Genomic DNA, 14559 nt, shown 5'->3' on the forward strand with positions numbered 1-14559 from the left:
TTTGCGAAAAACACATCCATATATTGTATTTCATATATTGCGTCCTCTTTCTATTTCTCAATGTAAAAATATTTTTGTATTCATTTCTATTTCCGTGCCGTTGAGCCATCCCCGCGATGTCGCTATCTTGGACCAAATCATGCATGTGCGAGCTTTTGCAGGGTCTGCTTGGCGGCCAGGACTGAGGCCGGCGGCAATGGACCAGAGGCACGGGCGCGAGCTCTACTAGCAACGGTTGACGTTCAGCAGGGGCGGGTGCTGATGTCGTTATGCCCACCGTTGCCATACCTTGTGTGGTTCAACCTGAGGCCCACGAAGCCCAAAAATGGATGGTGATTACCTAAGGTGCCGTAGCCTAGGAACCAGGTGTGTGACACAAGAAGTAGCCCATACAAGGAAACCCTAACATGTACCCAACCCAGAGTCCGGAGACCTAGCCTCCTTTATAAGGACCAGGAGGGATCAGCGGGGAGGAGGATACACAATCTAGAGAGAGAGAGAGAGAGAGCAGCATAGCCATCACCGCGACATTGTAACCCTAATCAGCATCAATCAAGAATTGACAAGCAACACCATAGCCAGATGACGTAACCTATCTTGTGGATAGTGACATAGTCGTGTCGTAAAAGAATGCATGTGTTCGTGTAAAAGCATAACATTGGGCAGTTTCAAAATATATTGCACATCCGAATAAACGCAGATGGCGTTCAACTGAATATCGGTAACCATATTCACACTGAGCGCGAAATCCCATCACCAACTGGAATGCTATGTTAGTTGATGGCTGTTTTGATGATGAAGGAAGGGTAGGTAATGGTATGATTGTAGAAGAATCTACTGGATCAATTATCTTATCTGCACACTGCTATATTTGTCTTTGTATTTTTGTGATTGGAGTTGGTATACTTGTCTTTGTATGCACATTTGGACCATATTCCCAGCGCGTACGTTTCATCTCACTCAGGCCTTGTTTGTTCGGTTTCAGGCAAATGTACCGAGTTTGAGGCATATTGAGGATATTAGATCTCATCTAAATCAAAATCCCCTTCCAAAACACTCCAATTCACTTGGGTTTTTATAATGGAACAAGGCCTCAGCGATATCGGGCTCAACAAGGTCCAGCCAAGCCTAACATACCGATCCAGTCCACGCGGTAGGCCCAGTGGTAACGAGGTAATTTCGTCTGCACGGCCACAGGTATATACTCCCTCTCCCTCGAAACCCTACCGCGCCGCCGCCTACACCCGCCTCCTCCTGCTGCCTCGTTAGTCACCCGCCGGCCGCCGAGGTTGGGCGGCGGACGCGATGGCTTCCACCAAGAAGACACGATACGCCCCGCTCATTGCACAGCTTCCAGACAGGGCAACAACCAGCATGGCCGAAGGCGGCGCCACGGCTCTCTCGTTGCCAGGAGATGTCATCTCCGTCATCCTCTCATGGGTGCCGGTCAAGTCCGTGTGCCGCTTCCGATGCGTGTCCAAGGACTGGCTAGCCCTCGTCTCCGACCCGGCCTTCATCGCCAATCACAAATCCCGTGGCGCACCGGTGCAGCTCCTCGTCGGCAGCTACTGCGAGGTAGATTGCGCCCCCTACCACAGCAGCTTGCAGGTGATGGACATGGATGGCAAACTTCTGTGGACTATCCAAGGCTTTGCCATGATGCCTAATGTCCGCTCGAGTCTCGACAACCTTGTCTGCTTCTCCGGCCCTGATGGTGTCGCCCGCGTGGCCGATGTCACCACCGGTAAGGTCCTCGTCACCTCCCCGTGGATAACGGGCGGGGTCAGCAGCAGCAACGTTCAGCAGCACTGTGCTATTGCTATCAGCCTTGGCCGTTCTGCTGTCTCCAATTCGACAAAGGTGGTCCGCCTCACTGAGTACTCCCAGGACGAACCTCAGCAGACATGCGAGATTCTCACATTGGGAGTAAATGATAGCTTGTGGAGGCAGGCACCATTGCCGCCGTCAGCAGTCAATGTGTTCCCTTATGAAAGCTCCAGCGCCACGGTCAATGGTGTTGTGCACTTCCTCTCTAGCACATATGGGATACAAAAGAAGCCTGCAGACACTGTTCTCTCTTTCGACCTCGAGACCGAGGAGTGGAGGAGCAAGACGATCCAAGGCCCCCTAACTAGAGATACTGAGTTGTGGAGCAAGACAGACCGAGTTCGCTTAACAGGGCTCAGCGACACCTTGTGTATGATTCAGACGGAAGAGTGCCATGCCAACATGTGGCTCCTTGTTGATGCCGACAAAAGCATATGGGTGAAGAAGTATACGCTCCCCATGGTGAAGCCCTTTTATATGATCGAACCTTTGTCAGTAATGCCTGATGGTGTAAAGTTGCTCTTGTACTACAGACCAGCAAACTGGGACGAGTCTGTGTTACGGGTGTACGATCCCTCAGTTGGGATATGCTCGGATGACATAAAGCTGCCCAAACATACCTTCGACAAAGTCAGTATTTGCAACTTGCACTTGGATTACTTTGTGACGCCGGCCAGATCTGATGTTCATTGGACAGTCTTGCTGGGTAAAACAGCACACAGGTATCAGCGTAGGCATGCTCTTCGATTGATCTGATGGAAGCTTTGGTAATGTAGTCATATGTCAGATTCAAAATGGCAGTGCGCAGTTTGTACACACAAATCAATATTATTGTAAGACAAATGTGTTGTTATGCAAGCTTTGGTAATGTACTCACTCATATTGATCTGAAAATTGTATTTATCCGAGTAAGGAATTTAAGTATGCAAAATCTTCAATTCACCCAGAACTATGTCATCATCCATCATATATTATCGTTGTTTACTAGTGGTCAGTGAGTCTACTCAGCAAATAGAGCAATTGCTTTCGGAATTCGGCATTGTTTCTTATATAAACAATATATTTTTAATGCATAACAGCTGGTGCACGCTGTATGGCTTGATTCCTGTGGAATAGGAGATGTTTCCCATTCTCTTGTAGAGGAAATCGGTAGGGCCACAAATGTGTTCAATTAATTAACTAGCGCAATCTTCTGTTTCTGTCGATGTACTCATGTTTAGACAGGAAGACCATTTCTGCAAGCAAACAATACTACATATTATTTTCTTCTCTTCTTTTCAAACGGGGCAGGAGCTCTGGGTAGTAAGCTTTGGAGGATTTTTATGTCTCCCTTTCGTGCAGAGATGTCTCGCCCTAGAAGATGGTGTTGAGTGGAGGCAAGTAGAACCGCCTCCGTCCCTTGTCTCTATCAACCGTTTGTCAATGGTATTGTGCACTTCGCCTCCAGCAACACATATGGGGCTCCCGTGGACCGTGTGCTCTGCTTCAACCTCCACCTACAGAGTGAGGAGTGGATCAAGGCGATCGAAGGCCCGCTAACTCGTAGACGGGGGAAATCCGCATCGGCAAGTTTAAGAATGCCATGTCCATGATTCAAACGGAGGTACGCCGGACCAACCACCTATTCGCCAACATCCTCCTTGGCCGCCGTCGGAGGGGGTGGTTGCTGTGGAGTAACCGCGTCCTACTTGTCTGGCTGCGGATGGGGCTGTTGTTATGGGGACGCAATCATCGGAGGGGGTGGCGAGGCCGAATCCACCGCTGGTGGCAATGGGCAAAGTTGCTGTTCGCGTCCTTCTCCGTCCAACAGGGAAGAGGAGGTTGGAGTTTTGCGAGCGCGGAAGGCATGTGCGTCCCCGGCGAGATTGGTATCTTCTGTATCCCTTTTTCTCCTCTGTCTTGTATGTTCTCTTTGTCTCCAGATTTGTATGCAGAGGTTAGAGAGATTTCTGTTGTTGTTTTAGGAGCCGCATCACATGTAATTCATATTTTTCATTTGTTGGGAGGTGGTGACGCTGGTGATGCCACCGGGTGGCTAGATCTGTGTATTCAGTTGTTTTTTGTTCTGTGGTTTTTGAGGTATATGTGATGATGCAGTGTTTGAGACGAAATCAACATCAGTCGACTCCTTGCCTAGCAGCAGTGTGCATAGAATGGATTGAACTAGCAGCTTGCCTGCTTGTTTCAGCTAGCTAGACATGGCAACGATCGATCCAGCAGCTTGCCGCTTGGCTAGCTAACCAAAACACATGGCACCCTGTATTCTTAATATTAAGCTAATGCCTGCTAGTTGCTTGAGCCTCTCCCTGCAGAACCAAGATAACTCTAAGGGGATACACATGCCCCATATCTCTTTTTTGTTCTGTCCTGGGTTCAGTTTCAGAACACCGGCTCATGTTCAGCTTCAGATAGCAGCATTCAAAGTTCATTTATCACCTTCTGTTGCAATACATGGGTTCTTCCTTGTTTTTCAAAACCACAGAGCCAGCCCACTTGTTAGACCCTGGCGTGTTGTTCTGGGATACCTTGTATTCAGTTGTTTTTTGTTCTGTGGTTTTTGAGGTATATGTGATGATGCAGTGTTTGAGACGAAATCAACATCAGTCGACTCCTTGCCTAGCAGCAGTGTGCATAGAATGGATTGAACTAGCAGCTTGCCTGCTTGTTTCAGCTAGCTAGACATGGCAACGATCGATCCAGCAGCTTGCCGCTTGGCTAGCTAACCAAAACACATGGCACCCTGTATTCTTAATATTAAGCTAATGCCTGCTAGTTGCTTGAGCCTCTCCCTGCAGAACCAAGATAACTCTAAGGGGATACACATGCCCCATATCTCTTTTTTGTTCTGTCCTGGGTTCAGTTTCAGAACACCGGCTCATGTTCAGCTTCAGATAGCAGCATTCAAAGTTCATTTATCACCTTCTGTTGCAATACATGGGTTCTTCCTTGTTTTTCAAAACCACAGAGCCAGCCCACTTGTTAGACCCTGGCGTGTTGTTCTGGGATACCTTGTATTCAGTTGTTTTTTGTTCTGTGGTTTTTGAGGTATATGTGATGATGCAGTGTTTGAGACGAAATCAACATCAGTCGACTCCTTGCCTAGCAGCAGTGTGCATAGAATGGATTGAACTAGCAGCTTGCCTGCTTGTTTCAGCTAGCTAGACATGGCAACGATCGATCCAGCAGCTTGCCGCTTGGCTAGCTAACCAAAACACATGGCACCCTGTATTCTTAATATTAAGCTAATGCCTGCTAGTTGCTTGAGCCTCTCCCTGCAGAACCAAGATAACTCTAAGGGGATACACATGCCCCATATCTCTTTTTGTTCTGTCCTGGGTTCAGTTTCAGAACACCGGCTCATGTTCACCTTCAGATAGCAGCATTCAAAGTTCATTTATCACCTTCTGTTGCAATACATGGGTTCTTCCTTGTTTTTCAAAACCACAGAGCCAGCCCACTTGTTAGACCCTGGCGTGTTGTTCTGGGATACCTAGGATCGATTTTCTGTCGCAGATTTTTTAGTGTGCCCAAGCAGATTTTTTAGTGTGCCCAAAATTGTTGTAGCTTCGGTTGAAGCCAAAGCTAGCAATCAACGAAATCTTGCACTAACTCTAGAGTCTGATCTCAAGAGTTTGGCATATGCTGACAACAGTCTGGAGCTGGCCAACTACCGCCTTGATGCCAAGGTGAAAACCTTGAGGCAGGGAGGCAGTGCTAAAAAAAGGATCTAGTGGCCTGCCTGGCCCTGGTAGCAAAGTAAGGTCGGGAAGCTGAGTCCCTGAGTGGAACGTTGGAAGAGCTCGGTGAGGATGTTTTTTTTTGTACTGAAATGCAGTGCAGCGCTGTTTTTCATTAATTAATAGAGGAGGTTATGTACATGGTAACAACGAAAACTGAAAACAAATCCAACATGTACAATTACAGTTAACAGGTGCCAATCTAGTCTGCTCTCTGGTTGAAACACCACGTCGCTGGTGCCGCGATGCCCTATCGTGGCCCACCTATTTGCTTCTTGAAGGACCAATGTTATTGTGCTAGTCATCGTTCTCGCATGTGCCTGGAAAACGCGGTTGTTCCGTTCTTTCGCAAGTATCCACCAGATCAGATTGGAGAGTGAATTCCAACTTCGTCTTGTGCTCACATTGTGAATCATTATGGTGGTTGTTAGTTGTATGTTTCTGTTTGATTGTGCTTCACTTTTTCTACCTGTTTTCATAAGAGTTTTTTTATAGGTTTGTCTTTATGTTCTCAGATGTTGAATTTGTTTGATGAGGTTTACCACTGATTTTCTTCAGTTATGGAATTTGATATCATTGTTTAGATGGTTGAATGCCGCCACCTTAGTATTTTTTTTATTACTTTTACATTTTGCATTTTGCCGATTGGTGTTTTTATTGTGTCTTTTTTTGTCTTGCTGTAATTACCGATGGGGGGTAATCTATCTTATGGATTTTTTGCTAAGTTTTTAATTCCTCATTCTTATTTGTCAAGTTTCATGTTTTTCATTTCTTTGGTATCTTTGTATGGTGTTTCTCGGTCATTTCATAATGTGATATCTAATAAGTGTCTCAGTTTTCTAAGGTAATAGTGTCTAAATTTTCTAAGGGTGTTTCTTTAGTGTCTTAGTTTCTCTCTCAGTTTCATCTTATTTCTTGAGTTTATTTCTTTCTTCAGTCTTTTAGTCTGTAGTAACTATTTGATCATACTCCAGTCTTAGTCTTTACTAACTATTCAATCATTCTTTAGTCATGTTTCTTCATTCTATTTTTATATTTCTTATGCATTATTATTCTATGTACTTAGTACATATTTGCAATTTATTTTCACGGAAATACTTTTGTACACGCACGCATGGGTGTGGGTGTGTTCTAGTCTTCAAGCTATCTCTTTAGTCTATTTTTTCCATTTCCTTAGCTTCTCAGCTTTGATTTTATCTTTTTTCTCTTGTAGATCTTGATTTTTTTAGTTTTACTTTTGATTAGTTCTCGATCATTTTCTTTCTATCCTTTATTCTTTCAGTCTTAAATTTCTCCTTTCTCAGTGTTATTCTTCTGTCTCTTAGTCTCTCTTTCTTCACCGTTCAGCAACTCATTTTATAAGTGCATTAGAATCCGTTTTTATTATCTCAGTCTGATCATTTTCTCTTTTTTATATTTTGTTTTGCGAGTTCATCTCAGTTTTGTTTCTTTAGTCTTTAGGTTGAGGTTCAGTGTCCCACATTTTCGCATTTCATTTAGCTCAGTCTAGTCTTTGTTCCTTTAGTCACTGGAATCTTAATGCCTCATTTTATTTCTTAAGCATACATTTGTTTCTTAAGTACAACATGAGTTGTTCATTCCCTCAGTTTGTCAGCAGTTTACATTTCCTGAGCTTTTCAACTTCTCAGTCCATCTTATTAGTTCATTTCTTCAATGTTTAAGTGTCTTTTTCCTTCAATCAATAGGAACTCATTGTATGTCTCTTCCGTCGTTCTCAGCTTCTTCTTTCTTTGACTTTCTAAGGAACGAATTAAGAAACTGCATTTTTTGAGTTTCGCGGTCTATATTTTATCGGTTAGTCTTGCGTCCCTCAGTTTGTCGTTCTTCAGTTCCTTTGAAAGCATGACTACTATTTCTTTAGCATCTCCGTATTTATTTCAATGTTTCAGTAAATCCATCAACGTCCAATAAAAAAAATTATTTGTAGTTCACTATTCTGTAGCTAATTAGGTGAGTGGCTTGTGATCAGGCCTAGGTAGCTCATTAGTTAGCTAGGTGAACTATTTGGGCGGCTTATGTTGTCTTATATTTTTTTTATTTACTTAATATCTTAATTCTGTCCTTTGTCATTTGGCTTGAGTTTCATCGTGTTGATTAGATCCATTTTTCAGTTTCCTCAGATGTTGATTGGCTTCAGTTAGGCCCTTGTGTTGATTAGATTTCAGTATAGCCATGCTTTAGCCCCCAAAAATCTGCAAACTTGTAAATCCTGTTTTGTATCTCTTATTTTACAGAGTCTTGGTTATCGTTGTCTGATTAATTTTCCTTTATTTTTGGTGCTTTTTCTCAAAAGAGATCAGTTTGGCAGCTTCAGATTTTTTTAATAAGATAACATCATGTTACTTAGGGGCAAACCTACAACAGCAACAACTTGGTCCGCAACGGATACGTAGGAGCTCTAAAACCCGCAGCCACTACCAAACCTAGTAAGTGTCACTTGATTCAACAATCATCAGCTACTACATGTTCAGTTTTACCTAGAATATGTGTTTCTATGTGTCGGGCTCATCAGGGAACTTACACTATAAGGGCAACAAATTTTGATGAACTTGCTGATTTGTTTCCATTTGTTAAATGCTAGTTAGCCTGGTTTCTTGATTTTCTTTCCTGGGCTTTACTATCTGTCTCAATATAATGGAGTGGGTTTCGCTCTTGTTTTTAATTCAGTAATTGCACCTATTTTTTGTTGATCGCTTGGGAGTAATTTGTATGCGTGGTGTTCACTGGAAGTTTGAAGTACGCATTGCAAAGAAATACACATTGCAGCAATTTGCCCATTAGTATCTTCAGCTCACAAGCTAAAGTGTCATACTGCTAGCAGTCAAAGTTGTAGAGCATTGGGATACTGCTAGCATGTTCACTGATAACATGGTTCTTTCCAGAGCAACGGTGGCCAACAATGTCATTGACGATCCTGGGCACTGAGAAATTGCCTCACTTTTGGCGTTCATATCCAGCAACAGGGTTTTTGATCATCACAACGCTTTCCATGCTGCTAGGCACTTCAATTTTAAAGCAGGCTAATTTAGTAAGCTAGCTCTCAGTCTTCTTAACAGGAATTACACTTTTAGGTGACTTTGTACTTTGTCATATTCTGGCCTGTGTATAGCGAGTGACCCTCTCTCAGATCAGGCGTTAGTGCCGATCAGACTTATATATGTAAAGTGTTGTTGGGATCAATGAATTTCCCAGTAAAAAAAAGTGGGCTGAATCGAGATGGTGAAAGTGCAAAATCTAGATCTCGTGTTTTGTATGTTTGATTACAACACTAGAATGAATTTCACCGTGTGCTTAGTTTGCTTTTGATAGATTTGCAAGTGCACGGTGCCCTTGCTGAACACTTCAGGATCGGAAGACTCAAGCGTAACTTTTAGGTTTTCTGATTTTGTGTGTGTGTGTCGCGAGGTAACATGGTTGGAGAGGGAAAGAGAAAACCAGTTTTTTCCTGACCGGTAGTACCGGTACCAAAAGCGGTAGTACCGCTATTCTTACTAGTACTGGTCATCAGTACCGCTCTGGACTTTGCACGAGGAAAAAGCAAACAGAAGGGGTTACAGTACCTCACCGATACTTCGAGCGGTAGTACCGCTCCTAGCGGTACTTCCGCTCAGGTACCGCTTTGGTACCGCAAACGCAAGGTTACGGAACTTCCGCCCTGGTACCGCTACTGGTACCGGGAGGATGTCTGAAACTTGCAGAGACCCTGCCGGTACCTTAGCGGTACCGGAAGCGGTAGTACCGCTTTCTGTCCACGTGGCAGATCTGTGAGCTGATTTCGAATCCAGAGCGGTACTACCGCTTCCCAAAGCAGTAGTACCGGACATAAGAAAACGGGACATAACGGTTGGATTTGAGGGGGGCTATAAAAGGGGTCCTTCTTCCCCAGCTCGTTTATCTCTTCTCTCTCTCCTCCATTTTTGCTGAGCTCAAAACTTAGAGGATCTCCCTTCCCATCCAATCAAATTTGTCCAAACTTTGAGAAGTGGTGGAGGAGACCCCGATCTATAGTTCTACCAAGAGAGTTTTCACCAATATCATCTAGTCCTTAGTGGATCTTGGAGTTAGGGTTCCTATGGTGGGATCTTGGAGGAAGTACTCCTATGGAGGCTAGCTTGGAGTTGTGCTACCCCATAGGGTGTTGGGAGCCTCCGGTGTTTGTGGAGCTCGCTCCAACCTTGTGAAGGAATCGCCGCCTCGATCGGCTACTTAGTGGAGAAGGGGAAGCTCCTTCGTGGGGCTTTCTCGAGGAACAAGGCGAGGCATGTGTGGCCGTCTAGCCTTCGTGGTTAGCACTGCCTTAACGCAGACGTACTCCCTTTTGTGGGAGAATCTGCGGGAAACAAATCTCGCCTCGTCTCCGCTACCCTGGTTGTTTCGCTCCCTCTCCTTACTATCTTGCTCGGTTCCTTTACTTGTTGCATCGCTAGGATCCTACTAGGAACACCCATATCATCAAGTTGCCACCTTTACTTCCGCATACCGCCTAAAACTGAAAAAGGATTAAAATTTGTGTAGCGACCATTCACCCCCCTCTTGTTCGCTAATGATCCATTCAATTGGTATCAGAGCAAAGTTTTCTTGCTCGGGCTTTACCGCCTTAGAAATGGCTGAACAAGAGGCAGTGGGGAATGGGACCCTTCCCGTTGAGCAATCACCTCCACCATCAAACACCGATAGCACAACGGCTACGTTGGATGACCTCAAGAAATTGGAGTCATCCATCGTAAACCAAATAAAGGCTATGATGATGGAGTTGATTGCTCCAAAAACAACCCCCACCGTAGATCCTAAGACAAGTGTCGAGGTTCCTCCACAAGTCAAACCAGATGAGTCGCCCTGTTGCCCTTAGCGATCAGACAATAGATGAAAAACACACATGTATTATATTACTACTCAGACGTGTGCAGATCCTACAGCAAACAATAAATACTAAGATCAGTTTGTGGTAGTGTGACGTTGATAGCTATTCTTCAGAGGTTGTATTAGCGTGACTCTCGTCGTATCCCTCATCAGCTTCGCAATCTGTTTTGTGGGAGTTTACTATTTTTTTTTGAACAAAGCAGGCCCCGAAGGACCTAGATACTGCTTATATTAATAAAAGGACAATACATTTTGCATACAAACCCAAAGAGAACCAGAAAATACAGCTTGGTCCCTAATTTTTGCAAAGAGGACCCTAATACCCTAGAGGAAAACGCGATCGGGTCCAAGACCTCGCCTGCACGATCATCGCACCGCTGTCGCCGGGGACGACGCCACTTGGGACGAAGATGCTTCCTTGGCCACGCCATGGAACTCGCGAGACAAGAATCACTGCCTCCCATCTGGCTCGCCGGCCGGGAGGAAAGATGGCCGCCCTTCGGCCAGAGTAAACGACGGCGTGGAGGCCGCCAATCAACCATCTCAGTGGGTGGCGTTGCTTCCAGGGAAGACCGTCTGTCAGCCACTGATCTGGGCGGCGTAGCTCCATGACCACCACCTTTGATTAGCTCAAACTCCAATCGCAGTCTCAAAACTCCAGGGACAAGATTCTCCTTGACACATGAAACTCCCAAACCACTGAAGATGAACTCCGCCTGGACTCCTTGCGAATCAATCCAGCGGCGCATAAATCCAACTTCCATTCCACCAAATCGGCAACGGCCGTCGATGACTCCTCCCCAGATCCGTGCACTGATAGCTTTCTTCATATCTCTCCTTCCTCCACCATAAAGATTTAAAGAGAGCAGAGAGAAATCCACAGCTTCCAACAGATCAAGAGAGGAACGAGCTTATTCTTACTGCATCTTTCAGATCCATCACCTTCGCTCATCTTCCACCACGGGAGCAAGCCAAGGATGGAGATCGGAAAGCTTCCTGAGCTGCTCGCAAACTTGAGATCAACGCAACAAAACAAACCTACACTACATATATACACGCACATCCCCCTCCCCCCACTCCGACCAGCAGCACCGACGGAGGAGAGGGGAAAGTAGGGAGGCGAGAACTACGGCATTGGGCCGAACTACCGTGACCAGGAGCAAGAGATGAGAAGAGACGAGAAGGAGAGGAAGTTATGCTTCAGCTTGTGGGAGTTTACTAGACTCCGTGCTTGCACACTATTGCATGCCGACCATCTTTGACTTGTTTGACCACTGTCTGGACACCCCCTGCTGCTAGGTGTTACTTTTCAGAACCTGACGCAACTCAACGCTGCACTATGCTGCAGCCGGTCAGAAGATTTGCAGTGTTGCTTCTAATAAGAGTATGCCTTTGATTCAATCTCTTGCATGCAACACGAATCACTACGCTAGATCTGACGCAGCAAAAGGGGAGGCATTGCCACCAGGTGGCAACACCATATTTTACTATCCAAAATCAGGGGATTGTGGCCAGATCCAATTCTTGTGACCATCAGCGAGAACAAGAACGAATCTTTGCTCCTAAGCATGGGAAACAAAAACCAGGTCCAAAACCGAGGGAATCAATGCCAGCTCGTTATTCGTCTAAGTAAACCGTGCCCCTTCACGTAAGGCTTGACATGAGCCACCTCGGGCTAGGCTCGGTTCGAGCCACTCTTTGGCTCGCACTTCTCCAGCTCAGCTTGGGCTACCGAGTCAGAAAAACAAGCTCGGTCTGGGCTTGCCAGTAACTCGGTGCAACTCGGTTTTGCTTGCGAGCCAAAACAGCATAGCTCAGTGCCATGTAGGTTCGACCGTGTTCGCCGGAAGCAGCGATGACAGCGCGGAGTGGTCTGCGCCACAGAGAAGGGAGGGAGGCGGGAGCGAGGTCTGCTGCGGAGCAGCGAGGGCGTTGCAGGAGGCAGGACACCATAGTGGACACACTTGAGAAGAGTCGGGGAGTGGCGGCATGGATCTGCTAGCTGGTGCGATATGGCGTAGTGACGTGCGGTAGGCGGCGTGCATGAGGCTTGATGCGTGAATGGCGAAATGCCTGGGCGTGGCGGCAGCATTCGTGCACCTGGCGGCGGCGTTCGTGGCCTGTGCGACGCGGGAGAATAACAGGATGTGACGAGCGAGCCCGACCTACCCCCTCGCTTGATGGATTTCTTCAGTGTTCACCCTTCTCAGGTTTGAAAGCAGCCCATTCTCTTCCTTCTCTTAATTCGAAAAAAATTGCGATCTTTAGGGCTAGACTGAGACGAGCCGGCCGAGAAAATCCCGCGGCGGTCTAGAGAAAAGGGCTCGACTCGGTCTACCACTTTTGCGGGCCGAGTTCAAATCGGGCCGAGCCGAGAAAAGCTCTGGCTGAGCCAAAAACTCGGCCCATACGTCCAGCCCTACCCGCGTGGTTGAGCTCTCGGAGAGATAAGGAAGCAATGGCGTCGTTAAATCGGCTCACCGTTGGCCAGTTGATATTTTCATTACTCTTATTCTCCGAGCGCCGGACTAGGTTGAAATCACCCACTATCAAAATAGGAATAGAGCAAGACCCTACCTTCTTGAGGAGCTCATCTAGGAACTCCCCGATTCCTAAAGTGATCCGCCTGTCCATAGACCAGCATGAAACACCATTTGAGGCTGATGTTGTACTGCCAAATCTCAGCACTAATGAAGAAGATACCCTTCCTCCATGACCCCATCTCAAGATAGTCGTCCCTAAAACCCAACAACACCCCCCCCCCTGGACTGGCCTATCGCCGGAACCCAATTCCAGGCGAATTGACCACCACACTCTAGTCCCCTAAGTTTCAGCATCGAGAAATCATATTTGATAGTTTCATGTGACCCAATGATGTCCACCTTTTTTTTCCATAGTCACGGTGTTGAGTCTGACGCCCTCGTCGACAAAAACCCCGAATATTGTAGATTAGACCCTTCATCCTCCACATCCCTTTGTAAATTCACCCCAACATTCCGCATGATGGAGTCCCTTAGCACATTTGCGAGGTAGGTTTGTGCGCACCCGACCCTGCCCCTGCTGGGATACGTCCTGCACACAAACGTCAACCATCTCTTCCTCCCCCGAGGTAGTAGCTGGACCATGCAAGTGGGACCCCCACCTCAGATGTGCATGTGTGTGGGAGTGAGTCAGACGCGTCGGTAATGACCCACAAGTATAGGGGATCGCAACAGTCTTCGAGGGAAGTAAAACCCAATTTATTGATTCGGCACAAGGGGAGACAAAGAATACTTGAAAGCCTTAACAACGGAGTTGTCAATTCAGCTGCACCTGGAAACAGACTTGCTCGCAAGAGTTTATCAGTAGTAACAGTTTATAGTAGTAGCAGTAGTGAAATAACAGCAGCAGAGTAACAGAGACAGTAGTGATTATAGTAAACAGCAGGATTAAAATACTGTAGGCACAGGGATGGATGACGGGCGTTGCATGGATGAGAGAAACTCATGTAACAATCAAAGCAGGGCATTTGCAGATAATAATAAAACGGTGTCCAAGTACAAAGCAATCCATAGGCATGTGTTCCATATATAGTTGTACGTGCTCGCAATGAGAAACTTGCACAACATCTTTTGTCCTACCAGCCGGTGGCAGCCGGGCCTCTAGGGAATCTACTGGAAATTAAGGTACTCCTTTTAATAGAGTACCGGAGCAAAGCATTAACACTCCGTGAACACATGTGATCCTCACATCACCGCCATCCCCTCCGGTTGTCCCGATTTCTGTCACTTCGGGGCCTTTGGTTCCGGACAGCGACATGTGTATACAACTTGCAGGTAAGATCATAAAACAATGCATATCATGATGAAATAATAACATGTTCAGATCTGAGATCATAGCACTCGGGCCCTAGTGACAAGCATTAAGCATAACAAGTTGCAACAATATCATCAAAGTACCAATTACGGGCACTAGGCACTATGCCCTAACAATCTTATGCTATTACATGACCAATCTCATCCAATCCCTACCATCCCCTTCAGCCTACAGCGGAGGAATTACTCACACATAGATGGGGGAAACATTGCTGGTCGATGGAGAGGCGTCGGTGGTGATGATGGCGATGATCTCCTCC

General features: G+C 46.2%; 1 protein-coding gene across 1 annotated transcript; it reads left to right on the top strand.

The window, feature by feature from the left end:
• Positions 1–1216: 1216 nt before the first annotated feature.
• LOC127311780 (F-box/kelch-repeat protein At3g23880) lies at positions 1217–3942 on the top strand. The gene is made up of 2 exons (XM_051342237.2): positions 1217–2549; positions 3169–3942. The coding sequence occupies exons 1-2, from the start codon at positions 1306–1308 to the stop codon at positions 3182–3184; spliced, it is 1260 nt and encodes a 419-aa protein (XP_051198197.1). The 5' UTR covers positions 1217–1305; the 3' UTR covers positions 3185–3942.
• The last annotated feature ends 10617 nt before the right edge of the window (positions 3943–14559 follow it).

This window comes from Lolium perenne, chromosome 7, assembly GCF_019359855.2.
Source record: "Lolium perenne isolate Kyuss_39 chromosome 7, Kyuss_2.0, whole genome shotgun sequence".
NCBI lineage: Eukaryota > Viridiplantae > Streptophyta > Magnoliopsida > Poales > Poaceae > Lolium > Lolium perenne.

Bases quoted from the DNA above. Each gene is read 5' to 3' on its own strand.
- LOC127311780 (XM_051342237.2), top strand. From the start codon at position 1,306: ATGGCTTCCACCAAGAAGACACGATACGCCCCGCTCATTGCACAGCTT.